The sequence below is a fragment of the Diprion similis genome, chromosome 6, assembly GCF_021155765.1.
Source record: "Diprion similis isolate iyDipSimi1 chromosome 6, iyDipSimi1.1, whole genome shotgun sequence".
Lineage (NCBI taxonomy): Eukaryota > Metazoa > Arthropoda > Insecta > Hymenoptera > Diprionidae > Diprion > Diprion similis.
The window spans coordinates 12,671,644-12,688,500 of record NC_060110.1 but is presented as its reverse complement, the minus strand read 5'-3'; the positions used below and the strand labels follow the sequence as shown (position 1 = coordinate 12,688,500).

Genomic DNA, 16,857 nt, shown 5'->3' with positions numbered 1-16,857 from the left:
CTGCCTGCCTACCTATACTATACAAGGTGTCCCAGTTTTCTCCACTTTGCAGTACCCCGTTTCTCTTCCGCCCTCTCAATATCACACCTCATCACTTTCCGATTTCTGCACATTTTACAATCAATGCCTGGCATGATCGCTGCGAGAGAATCTTTTCAAGAGTTTGTGTCGAAACTGCGTAACCAACCTATTCCCAATAAAGTAGTACACAATTTCTCCAAGTTCTATATACATACTCGTGAATTAATGATTACTGTTATTTGTCCCAAGCGTTCAAGTGAATTATTCATCATTTTAATACAGCGGATCGACGATTCAGCGGCGGCTGTATAACGAATTTGAATGTACCTCATTTGTAGCGTGAGTTCAGATGTAGCTGATTTTGAGTTTGCGAAAAGTGTAAATTACGATCGCAGAACTTGGGAGGGTAATAAATCGCTTGTTTCAATCATGGGTTTCTGATTTACAACCCGTACGATACACCCGTCGTATATTTTTCTCAGGGCGTATTCGTCGAGCGGTATCCTTTCGCCGCGGCTAAGGATTTAGCGAACCCCGTTAGGAGGACATGATCCTTCGCGCTTGCCGGACGGTGCGGTGGTGCCGCGGGGCAATTGACGCCGAACGCGCTTCGCGCCGGATGCACAGCATGGCCGGCTCTATTTTCAGAGATTTATACATTGCGCCAGGCGCCGTTGGGAACAATAATTCAGTTTGATAATGGGGATATCTTGTTGTCTTCGCGAAGTCGTTGTACACGGAATTTCACCACGTCAATACACGTTACGGGCCAAAAGCTGCTCACGCCTGAACGCCTTGCCGTGCCTGCAGGACTTGTGAGCATGCAGAGAGACCCGGGTCTTTGCACGGCGCATTCACCGACAAAGACTCTCTGACTGACGCGATCCGACAGGCGCGAGACTTTCTGTTGAATCTGTTGAAACTGTTCAGGATGCGCACATGTCGGGATTCAACTCACGGCACCGGTATCCTGCAGATCCACAGTTTCGAGTTCAACGCTGCTGGGTCTTTAATCAATTAATACCGAATGTGTCCTGCAATATGGCCCAGAATATTAGCAGTGTCGATTGATTTTTTCATTGGTCGTCATAGACTGCAGTGGAAAATTTCGAGGAGGAATCCTCGTTGTTGATTACGGATTCCAGTTTGGCTCCGGAGCCTGCACGGACCAGATGCTCAACCGTTGACAATCCCTTCAGTATCTTCATGCGTGCAACAGTCTTAAGAGACACGTTGACAGTTCTGATTTCACGCTGGATGTTGATGCCATAACGATCTGAAGCCTGATGAAACCAGTCACTGCGGTCAGGAGCAAACATTGCTTCATTCTCCTCTGAGCCCCGCACGTTTTTACACTCTAGTTAACTGTTTTTTTTTTTTTTTTTTTCGGCCTCGAGAGTATAAGTCTCTGTAGAATTATCAAGGTAATATTTATCGTATGCACGGTATGAATTGAAGGCAATTCTAAGGATGCGAGTTACGTTCTCAAGTCCCCAATTGGAGTGTATCGTAAATCTCTAAATAGCAAAATATGCAAGGAATCGTGAAAACAAGTAGGCTTCACCCACGTCAATAGCTCTGTACTATAATCCACTTGTATCATGATAATGTCGGTTGCATTATCCTTGCCTGCTTTATGCAGCTTATCCTTGTGCAAATAGCAGCAGCGCACACTTCCATGCTTGTTTGTTCCTCTTGATCAGTCATACCTGTGGAGCGTGGTGAGCATCGGGTGTTCAGAATCGTCGACGAAAAGCATGGGAATGGCACGATCATGCGTGCGCTTGCAAAAAAGAAGAGGACAAGGAAAAAAGAAAGAGAGAAGAAGATAGCGAAAAAAAACAAGAATAAGAAAAAGGTAAGGACTGGTCAAGCAAAAAATATTGGCTCGGGTGTCACTGTTGCGATAAAAATCTGATAAAACCGATAGGTTAGCGAGGAGAAAATGTATAAAAGTTTGGTTACTCAAGCGGAGGAGCTGCTGAGGCAGGCTTTGGGTGAAGCTAAAGTTAGGCAGGATCATGGTGGTGGTTATCCTCCGCAGAATATACATATGCACTCCCGTGCGATCAACCGTAAAGCTAGATTCACAGCCTCTGACGACGTGCGTTGCCATGTGAGTAATTGGTGAAATCACTTGTCGAGCCGAATGACTAACAAAGCATCACAAAGAATTCTGTGCTGTTTCGTAGGATCAGTCATCGAGATGTGTTTCAGCGTGGATACGTACGTGAATGGAGAGGAAAATTTTCGACAAAATATCGGTATAAGACTCGAAATAATAATTGTTTTAAAGCGACACAGGTTCGAGAAGATACGAGGATGAGACTGTTTTGTTGCAGACCAAAAATATCCTTAAACGCGGGTCGAGAGATACCGAAGATAAGATACTTCGTACACATGCCGGTGGTATTCAGACCACAATTTGGTGTCAATTTTCAAGACCGTTGGTTTTGAATTCTTGAATCAACCGCAAGCACATAATTTCAGGTATGTGTTCTCGACTGGCGTTCGCGATGTGTAATGTAATAGAAAATTTCAACGTTTCATTGATCACGGCGATGCATAGAGATATAATTCTATGAAAGATCATAATTTCGACGATTACATGACTCGGTGAATTACGGTGAGAGACGAAATGTCTGCAAGAATCCGTTCTGGTCCTGATCGATGATCGTATCGATCGAAAGCATCTCTGCATATCTTAGGACTACAGGATGATCCTGGGTGAGTCTCTTCCCTTACTGTACATGTGCCCACGGTGCACAGAGCAAACCCAAACCTTTCGGGCCCCCAGACGAGCGTTGGGGGTTGTAACCTGGATACATTGGCGGTGGAGCCACCCTCTCCTCGAGGCGGTGTCGCATGTTCGACGGGTGTATAATGCGTATATAGACAGCACAACATGCCCTCGGCGAGACGTTGTGCACGAGCTCTGGGGACGACGCCTTAGAGTTTATACCTCAAGTCCATCTCTCTCGGCGAGGCGATCTCTCATCTCTTTCTCTTTGGTTTCCCACGAGAACCACCGCCGCCGCCGCCTTCTGGAATGTCGCTCCCCCTCGCCTCCCTGCCGTCCCGATGGACCCCTCGGTTCCTCCTCCTCCGCCCCCGCCTCGCCACTTTCCCGTCGACCTCATCTTCCGTCTCGGTCGCACCTCAACACTCCGCAACGAGGTTTCCGATGGCGTCCTCTCCCTCTCTCGCGGCACTCTTAAGACTTAACGGGGTGCACTCGGGGAGTATCATTGAATCTTGCAAGGGAGAGCTGCCGGTCAGGACGAAAATAGTATTATTGTATTATTACAGGAAGGAGAAGTGGGAGATTGAGAATGAGTCGGGAATAAGAAGAAGAAGACGAACAAGAGCAAATCTCGCGTTATCGTTACACCTTTTGCATCTCTTGCTGCGCATTCCACTGTCTAGCCCTCAATTTCACAGCCCTGTGTTCTTTTCCTTTATCCTCGGGTGCACACTGTTCGAAAAATATTTTAATTGTTACCTACATTTAATGGTTCTGCAATCTTCCGATAAGTCTGCCTTATATTGAAAATCTGAGTTCATTCAATGGACCGTATGATATATGGACGTGTTGAACTTTCATGAATTACTTACAGAAAATGTTTTGCAAACTTGACAAAACTTATATATGAATCTTTAACGCTCCCGAGAATTAGATACACAGATGCAAGTCGATTTGACATTTACAGTTCATAAGTCAAAATATTAAGTTTGCATTAATTCTTAGTTCGGCTATTAACATGTCAGAGAATTTTTATTTGCTTAAGATGTATACTTTGTACTGATTGTGAGAATCAAATTAATGGTTATAAATATTAGGTATATATTCTCATTACCTATCACTAAATGGCAAACAGTTTCTAGTTGAAATTGCTAAATTTGTGAATTGAAACCCGTGTTAATTTCAGCATGTGAATGTTGAACATATAACAAATATAAGATTCCGGCGCACGAATTACTTCCAACGCTGTATGTTATGCATTATACAAGTACCTACAGGCTGCAGCGCAATTCTCGTTGTCAGATTTACCTTACATATGTACCATATATACATGTATGGCCGGTAACTGCAGCTGGAGTGGAATGGATGACATCTACATATATGGGGAAAAGATCCCGAGTTTATTTGATAACTTTCATCGTATCGCAAGATTTTTGAGTTGATAATTCGAGTAAGCGTAAAACACGTGACGTTTGTTAGCACCCGGCACTATTTAGTGAATCATCGCTACGTATTTCTTTGATCACACGATATCTATTTATCTGCAAATTCACTTCTACAATTACAACATTCCATGATCCTATACAATCAGACACTTGTTAACTTACCACTAAAATTTCACGTTTTCACACGATACCTTTTTACCTGCAAATTACCTGTGAGTAACACATTTCTCTGCTTCAGTCATTCTGCTAAATAAAACCCGATTTTCGCGTGATTCGATCTCAAACTATAACTTTCACCCAGAGAAAACGATATTACAAAAATCTCTCCATACAAGTATACCATTTGATCGTGTATTGTTAGAATCACTGGTTGTAACAGGAAATTTTACACGGTAGGTATACAATGAATCGTTATACTCAGAAGAAACATTGGTTTTCATTACAGGGTTTATGAAAAGGTTTCACTGTATATTGGGAGTAGATATTTTGAAGAAATTGAGAGAAAGCTTAGTTGATTACTTTAAGCTCGTCACCATAACGTTTACCTCTGTATACCAGATTCTAACATTTGGCAGTGAATTCTTTTTTTTTCTACTGTCCAAGACTGTTAATTTATTTAAGGGAATTCATTACAGTATAATATGTAATGTCTGTTGTCCATACTTTGCCATTGATGAGAATGTTCTAGATGGTAGTGTCTAATTGAATTGTGATCAGTAAAAAAAAAAAAAAAAATGTTCACCCTACTTGATGAAGGGGAATTTTGTATCGATTTGCGTAATAGGTACAGCGGAATTCCGTACTCGATCGGAGGTAGCAATTGTAGCCTATATACTGACCGAGCGAAAATGCAATTCCACTCAAGTTTGTCGAGCGTCTTTTTCTTTTTCTTCCTCAGTTTCTTTTTACTTTTCATGGGTCTGAATCCGAGACCCCGTAACGTGTCTAGCTAATAATAATGATGGTTTACACTTAGCTACCTATGTTGCACCGCACACCCGTAATAAGAGGAGGGTTTACAGACGAAGGCGCGCGCGTGTGCGTTGATCGCCATACAACGGGTGTTCAGTAATTTTTAAATTCATTTCGACCATCCCGAAACATCGTATCGCTTCAGTTATATCAATCAATTTCTACCAATAGTGCAGAGCAGTGATTGTCGGGATATGCACTTCAGGCGTTAATTCCTAAAACTAAATGGCAGAAACGTAAAAATTCCTTCAAGAAAATTTCGAAAACTTTCAACGATCATTATCAACGTTATAATTAACGCTACGGAACAGTTCTGTCAAATTGGACCCAAATCGGCAGTCAAGGATCTCGAAATTCGGACACGTCACCCGATGTGCAAGACGCGCAGGTCTGCAGTGGCGAGGGCCAGACGTAACCCGAAGCCTGGAGAGACGTAGGAGGCGGCCACGCGGCCGATTCGCAGGCCACTTATAACGCCGATGGAGCTTCTATCACACGAGCGAAGGTAATGCCACAGGTTAGCGAATTTGTCGTCGTATTCTCCGACTAACGATCACGGCGAGGAGGAAGCTGCGTTCGGCGATTTGGCTTAAGCGCAGCGCGCAGCGCGGGCCGTTTGCGTGGCGAAAACTCTGCCCTCGGAGCGTCGATGTAGCACGTCTTTTTGACGCTTCTCACCCACTTACACCGGCAATTTTATGATAACGAGCTTCAAACGGGTTTCGGCTTATTATCGTGACTCCCGAGGCACCTTACCGGCTTTCATTGTAAACTCGGCTCAACACCTTACCCTTATCTCGCAAACTTGAGGCGATTACAGTGTTTCTTCTTATTATTATTGGTATATCTTTTGTAAAATACCCGTTAGGGAATCCGGCGATTTGAATAACGGTTGTAAGAACCAAAAACTTTCCAAATTCCGAACTTATACGATCCTCAACTCAACCAATGCTACGCTGCATTAGATTGGAGTGAAACCCTTGAATACGAAACAGTTTTCTCCTTTACTTTACTGTAAGAAAGATCATTTCGTACGGTTAGATCTTCGTCTTCGGTTAGTAAGGTACCGGTTCAACACCTTACCGGTAGAACTTACCGCCTACAAACGAGATCATGGAAAGCGTAAAAAAAACTCGTTTATCAGCGTCTGTTACAAATGTAAAAAGTTGCGGTCTAGGTTTTCTTTCTTATCGATGCGGTGAGAAGGAAAACATTTCCTTCTGTACCGATTACCGGCAGTATATTATCCGTTGAAAAATTTCAATCGCGGTCGGTTCTGTGCTTCCAAGACTATTTTAGTAAAAAACATAACCATTTTCATTGTTAATATATTTTCAGATTACGCAACAGATGGAATCGTGTTAAAAATCTGCAGACACAAATATCCGAAGATTAGTATTATGGCCCTTACCCACATATGGCAAAATTTCTTCAGGTTCTTCCCCAGGCTCTGCTATCCAGATATTAGCAAAATTGTATCGACGATTTACCTTTCTGTATAGTATTACCACCAATACCCTAATGTAATGACTTCAATGACGATTTTATTTATAAATAAATTTTCATGGTACAATAAAAAAAATGTAAATTACATCACCTGCCAAATGATTGTCAATTAGATACGATTCGTTGGTTTTGGATGGAAATGAGAATCGGCGTGTGTGCCCTGTAGGTAGACTGCCACATGGGCCGAATGGCGAATATGCGAGCGAGTAGGCGAATGGTTACACCAAAGATAATTGTATGTCTGTAGTTTTATGACGGCAGTGAAGCAAGTGCGCGATGTTTACTACAAAATTTGCAGACGATATTATCAGCGGTAATCGTCCGTCTTTAATAGGACATTTAAGCTCAAAGTATACGAGACAGATTTTACAAGTATAAGAAAAAACACGTTTTGACGATAGTTCCACATGATGACCAGATAATGACGGAAAGAAAAATACGCACCATTTGTACTGGAATTGATGAAAATGATGAAATTCAAGAGGAAATTTGGTACGATCGACGGGATTAATTTGGGAATTAGGCTTTCTTCTTGGTTTTCCTCGGCGATTTTGCGATCCTCCCACCTTTTGGACTCTTCGCCTTGGACGGTTTTCCGGCTTTATTAGCGTACTTCTCGACAAGTGAATCGAAAAAATTATTTGCCTCTTTCGCCCGAGCTGTACCCCTATTTTGAATCGCTAAGGCTAAGGCGTTAGATGCCGCGTTTTCTTCGTTTTCAATTTTCAGCATCTTCTCGAGCTTCTCAGCTTCCGCCGCTTCCTTGGCCCACTAAAATCGTAACATAATTCACATTTATATATAAACATCTACGAAATTAGAATCGAATAGCTATGCGAAAAACTCGCTAGCTATATTTCCCATCTGTTGTTTTTTTCTTTCTTTCTTTTAGTACGATTTTTAAAAACACACAACGTCAAACTGCCTGAACAATGATCGTTTTTGTTTGACAGAAAATTCAACATCGTTAATAACATTCATTGCTGTGTAACTCATCCAGCATATGGCACGTTGGCTGGAAATCTGTCTGGGAAAGACTGAAAATGTCAGGGATTTATCGGGAAGAGTATCAAAAACAGTCGCACTAGCTGAACTATGATACACGTACATATAGGTTGCATTTAATGAGAGTCGTCTGCGAAAGCATGTGCGAAACAAAAAAATAAATTCATACCAAATTCGTGTAAAAAATAGATAGTATAAAAAAAAACCGAGAAAAGTCATATGCAGAGAATTTTCAAGTTGGTTTAATCAGCCCATCTAGCAGATGTTGAGTCACGTAAAAAAATTCTTCAAGGGCGTACTACTTCGCTTTTACTATCGAAGTACTAGCCTCGAGTTTTTTTCTATAAATATAATTCTACACATGAACTAAATTTGTCTACAGGCATTGAAAGTACGTATACTTCAAGAAATGGGAAGCGAAGCGAGGCAGCGGAGATTATCTAAGAGTATATTATAAACAACTATTTCAAAGTTATCAACAACGCGTGCCATTGACTTAGGCCATTGCTCGCGGATACAGACCTATATATATGTATATTGTATATATGCTTACAAGGCGTTTCTACTGATCATTTTATGTCGGATGCAGCCGCACAATGATGGCTAGTAATTCGTTCCTCTTTCGGCCCGCACAACCTAGTCGGTTGTAAAAACATATCCGAAAGGGTATGGCAGGTTTGGAAGTAATTATTATTATTATTACAGTGTATAAAAAACGAAATACTTCTGGATTGCTTACCGCATGGAAATATCTAGTCGAGTAAGATGTAGGTTTACGATAAAAATTAGCAAACAGAATAAAGATTGGCCAACGCGTGTAACGCATTTAAGAAAATGTTTTCTCTATTTGCCAGTACAATGAAAGTACAGACTTTACTATTATAATATTGAAACGTCCTAATTGCAGTGATTGTGACAGATATTTCGCTGAAATATCACCGCTCAATTTAGTTTCAAATCTTGCGACAAGGCAGCGGCAAGTAAATGACCAGCAGCTGCCAAGTATGCAAGATACAGTAATTTCATAAGACTTCTGAATTTCGTGGAATATGATTTGTTTTGGAAATGAATATGGCCACTTATAAGGATTGCGTGATTAACAGATTTTGCTAGATTCTAAGAATATTCGCAGACTCTCTTCTGTGGCGCATGCTTTTTGCAGGTTTTCACTACAATAGATATAAAAACCAAGCACTGTGCAAGACTTTGTCATGGTTTATTGAATTTTAACCGAGCTGCAGCAATTAATACTAATACTGCATCATCGATATCTGCAACGATTGATGACTAATCGTCGCGAAGAGAAAAATTCAAGCTCTAGAGTAACGTTATTGTACGTGTGTATGTTATCGGTGTTATTGGAACTAGAAAAACGCGTCGGGTCGATCTAGCCACCTGTTTCGGACTCTTGCCAAAATCTTATAGATTTTACAGCATCGTTTCAACGATACAAACTGTAAAGTGGGTTGTAAAGTTGACCACAGATACTTCTCTAAACACTTTCATCGACGGAAGTTGATTTTCCCGCTCGTCGTTATCCACGCCTTTTTTTCATTTTAATTGCTTCAGTATTAAAATGAATTGAAGGGCGAATAATCCGACCTTCGGAATACGTGTGTGACGTAACGGAGAACGTCACGGACTGATCCAGTTCTTCGGTCTACTTCTAAATTCCGTTATTTGTGTTACCCTAAACGTTGCTGGTAGCCGAATTACGTCGTTCAAGTATTTATAAATCTGGCAGCTTTCCTAAGGCGTCCTCTAATGTTAGCTGTTATATAACTCGACCCCTATCACGGGCTCACGTTGTAGGTGTAGGTATATACTCCTTTGATCCGTTAATTGATCGGCCTCGCGTCATTGTATCGGCAAAACTTTTCAGAATTCACATGCTTCATCTGTGTCCGGTAATTATGATTACGGGTGAGCGCTTAGGCACAGTAGCCAAAGTTGCACGGTAATAATTCCGCGATAATTCAGTGTGAAGACAGATATTGCACGAGTAATTCCGTCGGAGACAAATTGAACCACGGGAAGTTAAATGTAGTAACTAAACGTATAATTGCAAAAACAACTTAAATTATACAACTGTCTATACGTTTGGAAGTCGTCCAGAAGAATTCATCAGCCGTTCATTACGTTCAATTTACACATGTTTTTTTTAAAGCTAAAACGACTCCTTTCACAAGCTCACCGAAGATTACAAGTATATACGGATATACTGCAGATAGTAATAATGAACCGTTGCCAATATTTTTAAGTTGCTTTTACACAGCTTGTTGTTGCAAACTGTGAAAATAATGGTTTACAGATTACGTAATTGCTTCGGCCTGATTGTAAACTACACTTGCCACACGAAACTTGAAGACCGCAAACTTGAATGTTCTTTGTGATTATAAATTAAATCTTTTCTAAATCACTACCTATGTGTGCCCTGTCTCAATTTTGGTTCATCCACGTATTAGTATACATATAACGATGCAGTCGACACTTGGATGATGGAACTGAATGTATTTTATTGTGATTGAAGATAAAATGCGATATATATATATATATATGGAACGCTATGATGTTAACATATTCACAAATCTCTTCACCCGAATAGGAAACAACAAGGAATGTACAAAACATATAGAAAAGTACTATAGAATCGTTTAAATGGTGAAAACAATATCGCACTTACATCAAGCAATACGGGCTTTAATGTTTAAACAATCTCAATGTCAGAGTCATTCGCGATGAAGAAAATCTTATGCAGATTCGTTCAGGGTTAAATTGTGGCATTTGAACTTTAGCTGCGTCTACAAGTGTACGAAAATGGCTCATTTTATCCAGCTAGCCAAGCTGGGTTAATAGTAATGCACCGTGGATAGGATAAAGTCCTACCGAATTATCTCATCCCAGATATACTCTTGCGTTTTTCTAATCATGTCTGGATCTTTTTTTTGCCCAAGAAAGTAGCATGCGTGTGTTGGGAATGTGATTAAAAATGCAGTAAGCTTAAACACTGCCATATGTGTAGTGAATTCGGTTGTAACGATTCGTCTGAAACGAATAACCGCGTGTAGCATCGTAAGTCGAGGAAAATTTTTCTCGTCAATTAACGGATATACATCCATGACTCCAACTGACCCGTGATCATCACGTTGAGAATAATTGTCGGAACAATCGCATAGTGAGGATTGAGAGTGCGATATTTCACATTCCCCATAAATTGTCAGCTCGCGTAATGCCAGAGGCCACATTACTACAACAAATTAATGGGGAAAAAGACAAGCATACAGTGCAAGAATTCTTCTAAAACAGTTCCAAGGTTATCACGCACGTTGACTAGAGGATGGATAATTGAATTAGCATTAATTTCGTAGTTATTTGACACGGCATACGATACTTGTCGTGTTTAATTTGCAGTTGGGTCAGTACGAACGATTATAAACAAACCCGGAATGCCCTGCTGTTTTGTTGGATTTTTGAATTTCCGGCGGAAGCTGTGTACGATAGACCTGGAAGATAAAGTGAGCGACCCAGAAGCCGTTTTTCCGCCGTAGCGTAATACAGACGAATCAATGTTAGGAGAAACGCACGTGCGTACGAAATAAGAAAACTAGGTGTTACGTAGTTTATCATAGCTCAACGCGTACGTGGCGCGTCAGTTTTGCAAGCTTTTTTACAAAACCGAGAGAGAAAGAGAGAGAGAGAAAGACGAAGGAGGGGAAGAGAGAAGGAAAGGGAAAATAACGTTTAAGCACACAGCCGGGTATTTTTAACGCTCCGAAGGTCTGATCCCATGTTTTAACTCTAACGCAACGAACAGAAATGAGATTCCACCCGGTAGAAACTGTATATTTAAACTGACATTGAAATTGACAGCGTGTTTTAGTTTTGCGCAAAGAAAAAGAAAATAAAAACCCGTTCGTCAATGGTACTCATTTATTCGCTTGTTCTTTAAAACCAGGTCGATCTGCACACACGTGTAAGAATAGCATGCAGAGCTTTTTATATGTATGCGGTCACGATTTTCGGTTTATCGGTAGGAGTAGATATTTCACAACGAAAAGGAGAGAACAAAACATTTACGAGACAATTTTATCTGCAGAGCGATTATTTATACCTATACCATTTTGTTGTTTCGTAACAATCAACACGGCGCATTATTCACCAACATTTTTGTACTGATTTTATTCAATAATAATAATTCCGTAAATGAAATGTGTCTGTTTTTTTATGAACTGTGTAAAGCACTTCCTGAATAACGGCATAATAAACTTATAATTACTATTTAAATGTTAAACTATCGATTGAACGCCGTTTGGCATTTAACACCTTACTTAATCAACTCTACAACTAGACATAAAGATAAAGTATATGTATATATAATAATATAAATGCATGGTTCATATTGTCGATAAGTTATAAATTATAAATGGTATTTCAAATTAATATTCTCTCGTCATTCCATTAAGTGTCGTTGCAATTACATTATCAACTTGATTTTCTTAAGCATCTCGATCGATGCGACTAATTTGATAAAGCGAGAGAAAAACTATTGTGGAAAGAACACCACGCGTCAGATATCGAAACGAGTCGATTATACTCGGCTGAAGTCATAATTAAATTTAACTCGTTGAAAACTAATAAGTAAGCGCACAGTCATAAATTCGCCGCTCTGTCTTCGGTACCATAAAACGCCAAACTTCAACCTCACATTGAACCTAAGCAAAACACAACGACGAAGATCCCGATCGCGTATCTCCCGGCGTTCCTCAACCCTTGTCCGGCATCGTTGCACGGGGGTAACGGTTTGTCAGTTTCAACTTCAGGGACGGTTTGTCTGGCCGTTGTTGGATTGACTAGCTCGTTTTGTTCACCCGGTAGAGAATCGGCGCCGCTGCTGTACGGGGGTGGTATCGCAGAGGCGAACTGGAGGCTTTCATCCCTTATCGGTTCGCCGCTCGTCGCGTTTGCTGGAGGCATGATAACCGTGGGCACCGGTGACGCAGGGGGATGATGGACCTCCGGAAGATTCGCGGATGTGTAAGTGGCCGGGACTACGGGGGTTGCATCTTCTTTGCGGACTGGAACCACCTTCGTGGTCGACTCCAAGATTAAAGTGGCTGTCACCATATTGCATGGCTCCTGCTCGGGGCTCGTGGTGACGACTCTTGACTCTTCGATTATCTCGGACGACGTCGAGGGCTGGGACTTTTCGGTGGTTGCGAGTATCGCCAGGATTTCGGGAAGCGGCTTGGGAGTCGACTTCTGCGATTCTCTCCAGAGCTTGTTCGTCGTGAGAACTTCGCCGATGTCGATATCCACCGTGGTGCGAAGTTCGAACGGCCTTTGCGTGATGGGACGAAATCGTGCGGCCACTACTGCCTTTTCGAAACTGTTATTTTCATCTTTTTCAGAAACCTGGATTTTGTTCCAAGTTTCATCCGTTTCGGCGGTGATACTGTGTTTCTTAAGGAAGTCGCCCAGGTGCCGCGGGCATTTAAACGTGGACACTTGGTCCATGAGGAATACCGTCAGCGACTTCAAAACCGACATAGCATCCGTGTCGAGGCACTCGATAGGGTTTCCCGAGAGTCGGAGCTCCACCAGGTCTTGGATATGTTTGTAGACATCGGAATCGATGTCGGTGATATTGTTGTGGGTGAGATCCAAATACGTGAGGTACTTTGGACCCTGAAACCAATCCGCTTTCACGCTGGTCAGACGATTGTTTCTTAATGTCAGCTGTTCCAGCTGAGGATTGTTCTGAAAAGCACCAGGCTCAATATCTCGAATACTGCAATTTGAACAAGTGAACATTTGCAGTTGGGTAAAACGTTTCAGCGCGTCGGCAGTGAGTGTTGGAACTTTCATGTCTGATATTTCCAGTATTACTACGCTCTCCTGTAATATCTTGAGGTCAGAGATGTCACCCCCATTGCAGGAATACTCCACCTCGACCGTTGATGTCAGTTCACAATTTCCACTGATTCCCGATATGCTTGTCGCCAGCAACACCAGCACTGATAACACAGCGTGTGAATCCACCATTTTCATGGATTTTTCAAGTTTGGACGTTCGGTTGAATAATTATAGTGAGAATTTTCAATTAGCTAGCTTTTTATTCCACCAAATTGTAACAAGCCGATGAACTTCTCGCACATCTCATGGACCGAGAAAGACTAAACGTTCGACGAAAGCGTATGAAACGTGTTCCTTCAATACCGCAAAAATGCCGCGGGCAACTTTCATGTGCGGAGTAAATGGAAAAAAGTCTTCAATGTGAAGACGATTGGCATCGAGCCAGCACGATTGTTTACACATTCACGAATATACGGTATGAATCGGTCAGGGTTATTTTAAAAATAAAAAATTCAACATTTTTCATTTCGATAACTCGTGATAAGCGTCTGTCCAACGTCACCACTGGACCGATTGTTTGAAGCAACTAAAGAGAGGTCTTCTGTTAGCGGGATATTTATTTACCAGTAGCCAAGCCCTCCCTTCCACTCTACGTTTAATCGTCAAGTGGCTATCCATCGGTAAAAATAGGATAGCATGAAAATAGAACGGACGTATGGTCATGCTGTTCCACTGGAAAACGGCGAACACATGCGTGATTTTAAATCGAATTGATGAAAATTGAACTAGGTCACATGTGTACTTGCCGCATGGTGTTTACTGGGGATGATAAGTTGGACATTTCAAACCAGTATCAGTAAATATGAAATAAAAGAATTTTCGATAGGCAAATCTCAGAGAAAATAGGTTTTAATTGTCTCTTGACGTCATTCTTTTCCCATTCAGGTCGTTGAGAATAAAATTTTACGATATTTTCAGCACAGGTTGCATTACATTCGGCATTACAGAATATTTGGTGGACATCTGCCACAAAAATTGTCAAATATCGACTCAAATCCTGTATACAAAACGATAAACACGTGCATTTGACAACTTTCTTGTTCAATGATTTGACATTTTTCTTAGTACTTTTAGAATTTTAGAGCTTAAAAAATTTTACAAATGAAATTCGAAATGATGAGATTTGAGATTTTTTAAATATTCCAGAGGTCTCTATCGATGTATACGACTCTTAACCAAATACTTCGATTTAATGTGGTGCGTAATATCGATTTGAAAAAAATTTAGTTGATCGAAAAGAAAATACAACAAGTACGTGAAAGACCATGCGAGTGAAAAGGCATTATTAAATACAAAGTTGAAAATCCTTGTGGTAAATAATTTTTCCTTATATAATGAGTGTTTGGTTGATTCAACATTAATCATTTCTATACTCAGAGGCTCTTGCCCTTCCCCCTCCTTTGTCGCGACAGTTCTAATCATTACGCGACTAATTTCATTTACTTTCACAACTATTCTCCAAGCATGCAGTTCTGAAAGTCTTAACAATCACAGCTATACTTATACCGTTAACTTTTTTCTTTATGCCTTCCAGTGTGGTATGCCCCCTCCTTAAACATTAAGTAATATTTAAATGCTGTCTCAGAATTTCAATGTAATTGCACTTTTCGCATGGATGAATCTTTACAGGAATTTTGTTGCCTATATTATGTGTCAAACTCTGTTTTCATTTGTGCACAGCAGTACAGTATGCCACCAGCGACTTTGTTGTGGTCAGTACGGAATAATCCATACTTGATGTACATTGCGTATGGGATTTCCATACATGGATAGAGCAGCGAAACACATCAACAGATTGCATAATTATTCATAGGCTAAGCCCTGAATACAAATAAATTAAAATTCGATTATCATTTATGACGCCTTCTCAGCAATTAATCATGTGAAATGAAAAATAGGAATACACATCTGGGTAAAACGTATAACAGGTGTCAAGAATGATGTGTACACTTGGCTAGTAGAAATTGTGGGAGAGGAAAGGAACGGAAACAGATTTCCAACGTTTTTGCCTTTTCCTGATTATTTCAATTCAATACGGCTCACTTACCTTTCGTTTCCTGCGTATTTTCTTTTTAGGATCCTCCTCAGTGAAAGCTTTGAACTCTGGTACATCTCCGGTTTCGATCAATTCTTGAACTATATCGTGTAGACGTGGTTCTTCAGCACAGTTTGTGAAAGGAACAGCTTCAAGAATATAATCCATATCACCTTTGCCTGGAAAGTTATGGTAAAAATGTTATTAATTCAATCACAACAATGAAGAGGTTACCAAAATTCCACGTTTGCTCACAGGTCTTATCGTGTATGGATTTCTCAGTACTGTTAGAACGAAGGCATGCTTACTGTCCATATAAGCCCGCTTTAAATCTTTTATCTCAGTTTCAGATCCCTTGTAAGTTTTTTCATAATTGTTAATATCTTCTACGGTTATCTCTTTGAATAGAGATCGCCAATAATCAGCCCAATTTTTCATAACAACTTCTTCGCTCTCCTCGTCAAATTGGCCAGACTCGTCGTAGATCTTCCTCTTGTCATTGTCGCTTAAAATTGAATGAATCCTTCCGAGTACTTTGAACTTTTCCGTGGCTTCTGCCTTCACGTTTTCCTCCACTCGATCAGGGTGAACGAGTAGCGACAATTTGTGATACGCTTTCTTAACTGAAACAAAATGTTCCAAAATATAATGATTATTTTCTATTACCATTGAATTCATAAAGCATCTCTTTCTAAAGGAGGCAATTATTCAAACAGATGTTGGAGCTTGTCGGGAATAATTCAGACCCATTTGTTGTCTCTCGGATTTAAAAAATTCCAGAACATCATGGGATGCGAAAATAAGACTTGATTTCACCAAACATTTCTCCCGACCACCGCTGACTTTACAGGTTAGGATATCAGCTGTAAACAGCATCGTTACACGTACCTTGCTTCTCGTTCGCGTTTGTCGGAATCTTCAACACCTCGTAAAAGTCCCGGGCGCCGAAATACTTTTCGCACAAATCCAGGAGTCCCGCCATTGTCAATTATTTTATAAAAACGTTCAATTTACAACAGATTTATTCAACTTGATATAATTTCACTTTTAGGCGGCGAACATCTGCTCTAACGTGTGAAGTGAGCGCTGCTCTTGCGCGCGCAACGCCGAGTTGAGTAAACAAACAGCTTGTGCCTCTTGCCGTATGCCGGGTAGTCTGTCGTCAGGCGCAGAGTATACACAGTTGCGTATTAGTTGCGGTTAGGCGTTTGACGCGG

General features: G+C 40.9%; 2 protein-coding genes across 2 annotated transcripts; both read right to left on the bottom strand.

Moving 5' to 3' along the window:
* Positions 1 to 6,726: 6,726 nt before the first annotated feature.
* On the bottom strand, positions 6,727 to 16,704 carry LOC124407359 (dnaJ homolog subfamily C member 9). The gene is made up of 4 exons (XM_046883432.1): positions 16,529 to 16,704; positions 15,949 to 16,263; positions 15,653 to 15,819; positions 6,727 to 7,458 (listed from the first exon to the last, which is right to left on the bottom strand). The coding sequence occupies exons 1-4, from the start codon at positions 16,620 to 16,622 to the stop codon at positions 7,207 to 7,209; spliced, it is 828 nt and encodes a 275-aa protein (XP_046739388.1). The 5' UTR covers positions 16,623 to 16,704; the 3' UTR covers positions 6,727 to 7,206.
* On the bottom strand, positions 11,609 to 14,283 carry LOC124407357. Its single transcript, XM_046883425.1, has one exon. It carries the CDS (start codon positions 13,738 to 13,740, stop codon positions 12,394 to 12,396), a length of 1,347 nt encoding a protein of 448 aa, XP_046739381.1. The 5' UTR covers positions 13,741 to 14,283; the 3' UTR covers positions 11,609 to 12,393.
* Positions 16,705 to 16,857: the final 153 nt, after the last annotated feature.

Bases quoted from the DNA above. Each gene is read 5' to 3' on its own strand.
- LOC124407357 (XM_046883425.1), bottom strand. From the start codon at position 13,740: ATGAAAATGGTGGATTCACACGCTGTGTTATCAGTGCTGGTGTTGCTG.
- LOC124407359 (XM_046883432.1), bottom strand. From the start codon at position 16,622: ATGGCGGGACTCCTGGATTTGTGCGAAAAGTATTTCGGCGCCCGGGAC. The intron at 16,264-16,528 runs GTACGTGTAACG...ATTTTGTTTCAG, and splicing joins AAACGCGAACGAGAAGCAAG to TTAAGAAAGCGTATCACAAA. The intron at 15,820-15,948 runs GTAAGCATGCCT...ATAACTTTCCAG, and splicing joins AAAGCGGGCTTATATGGACA to GCAAAGGTGATATGGATTAT.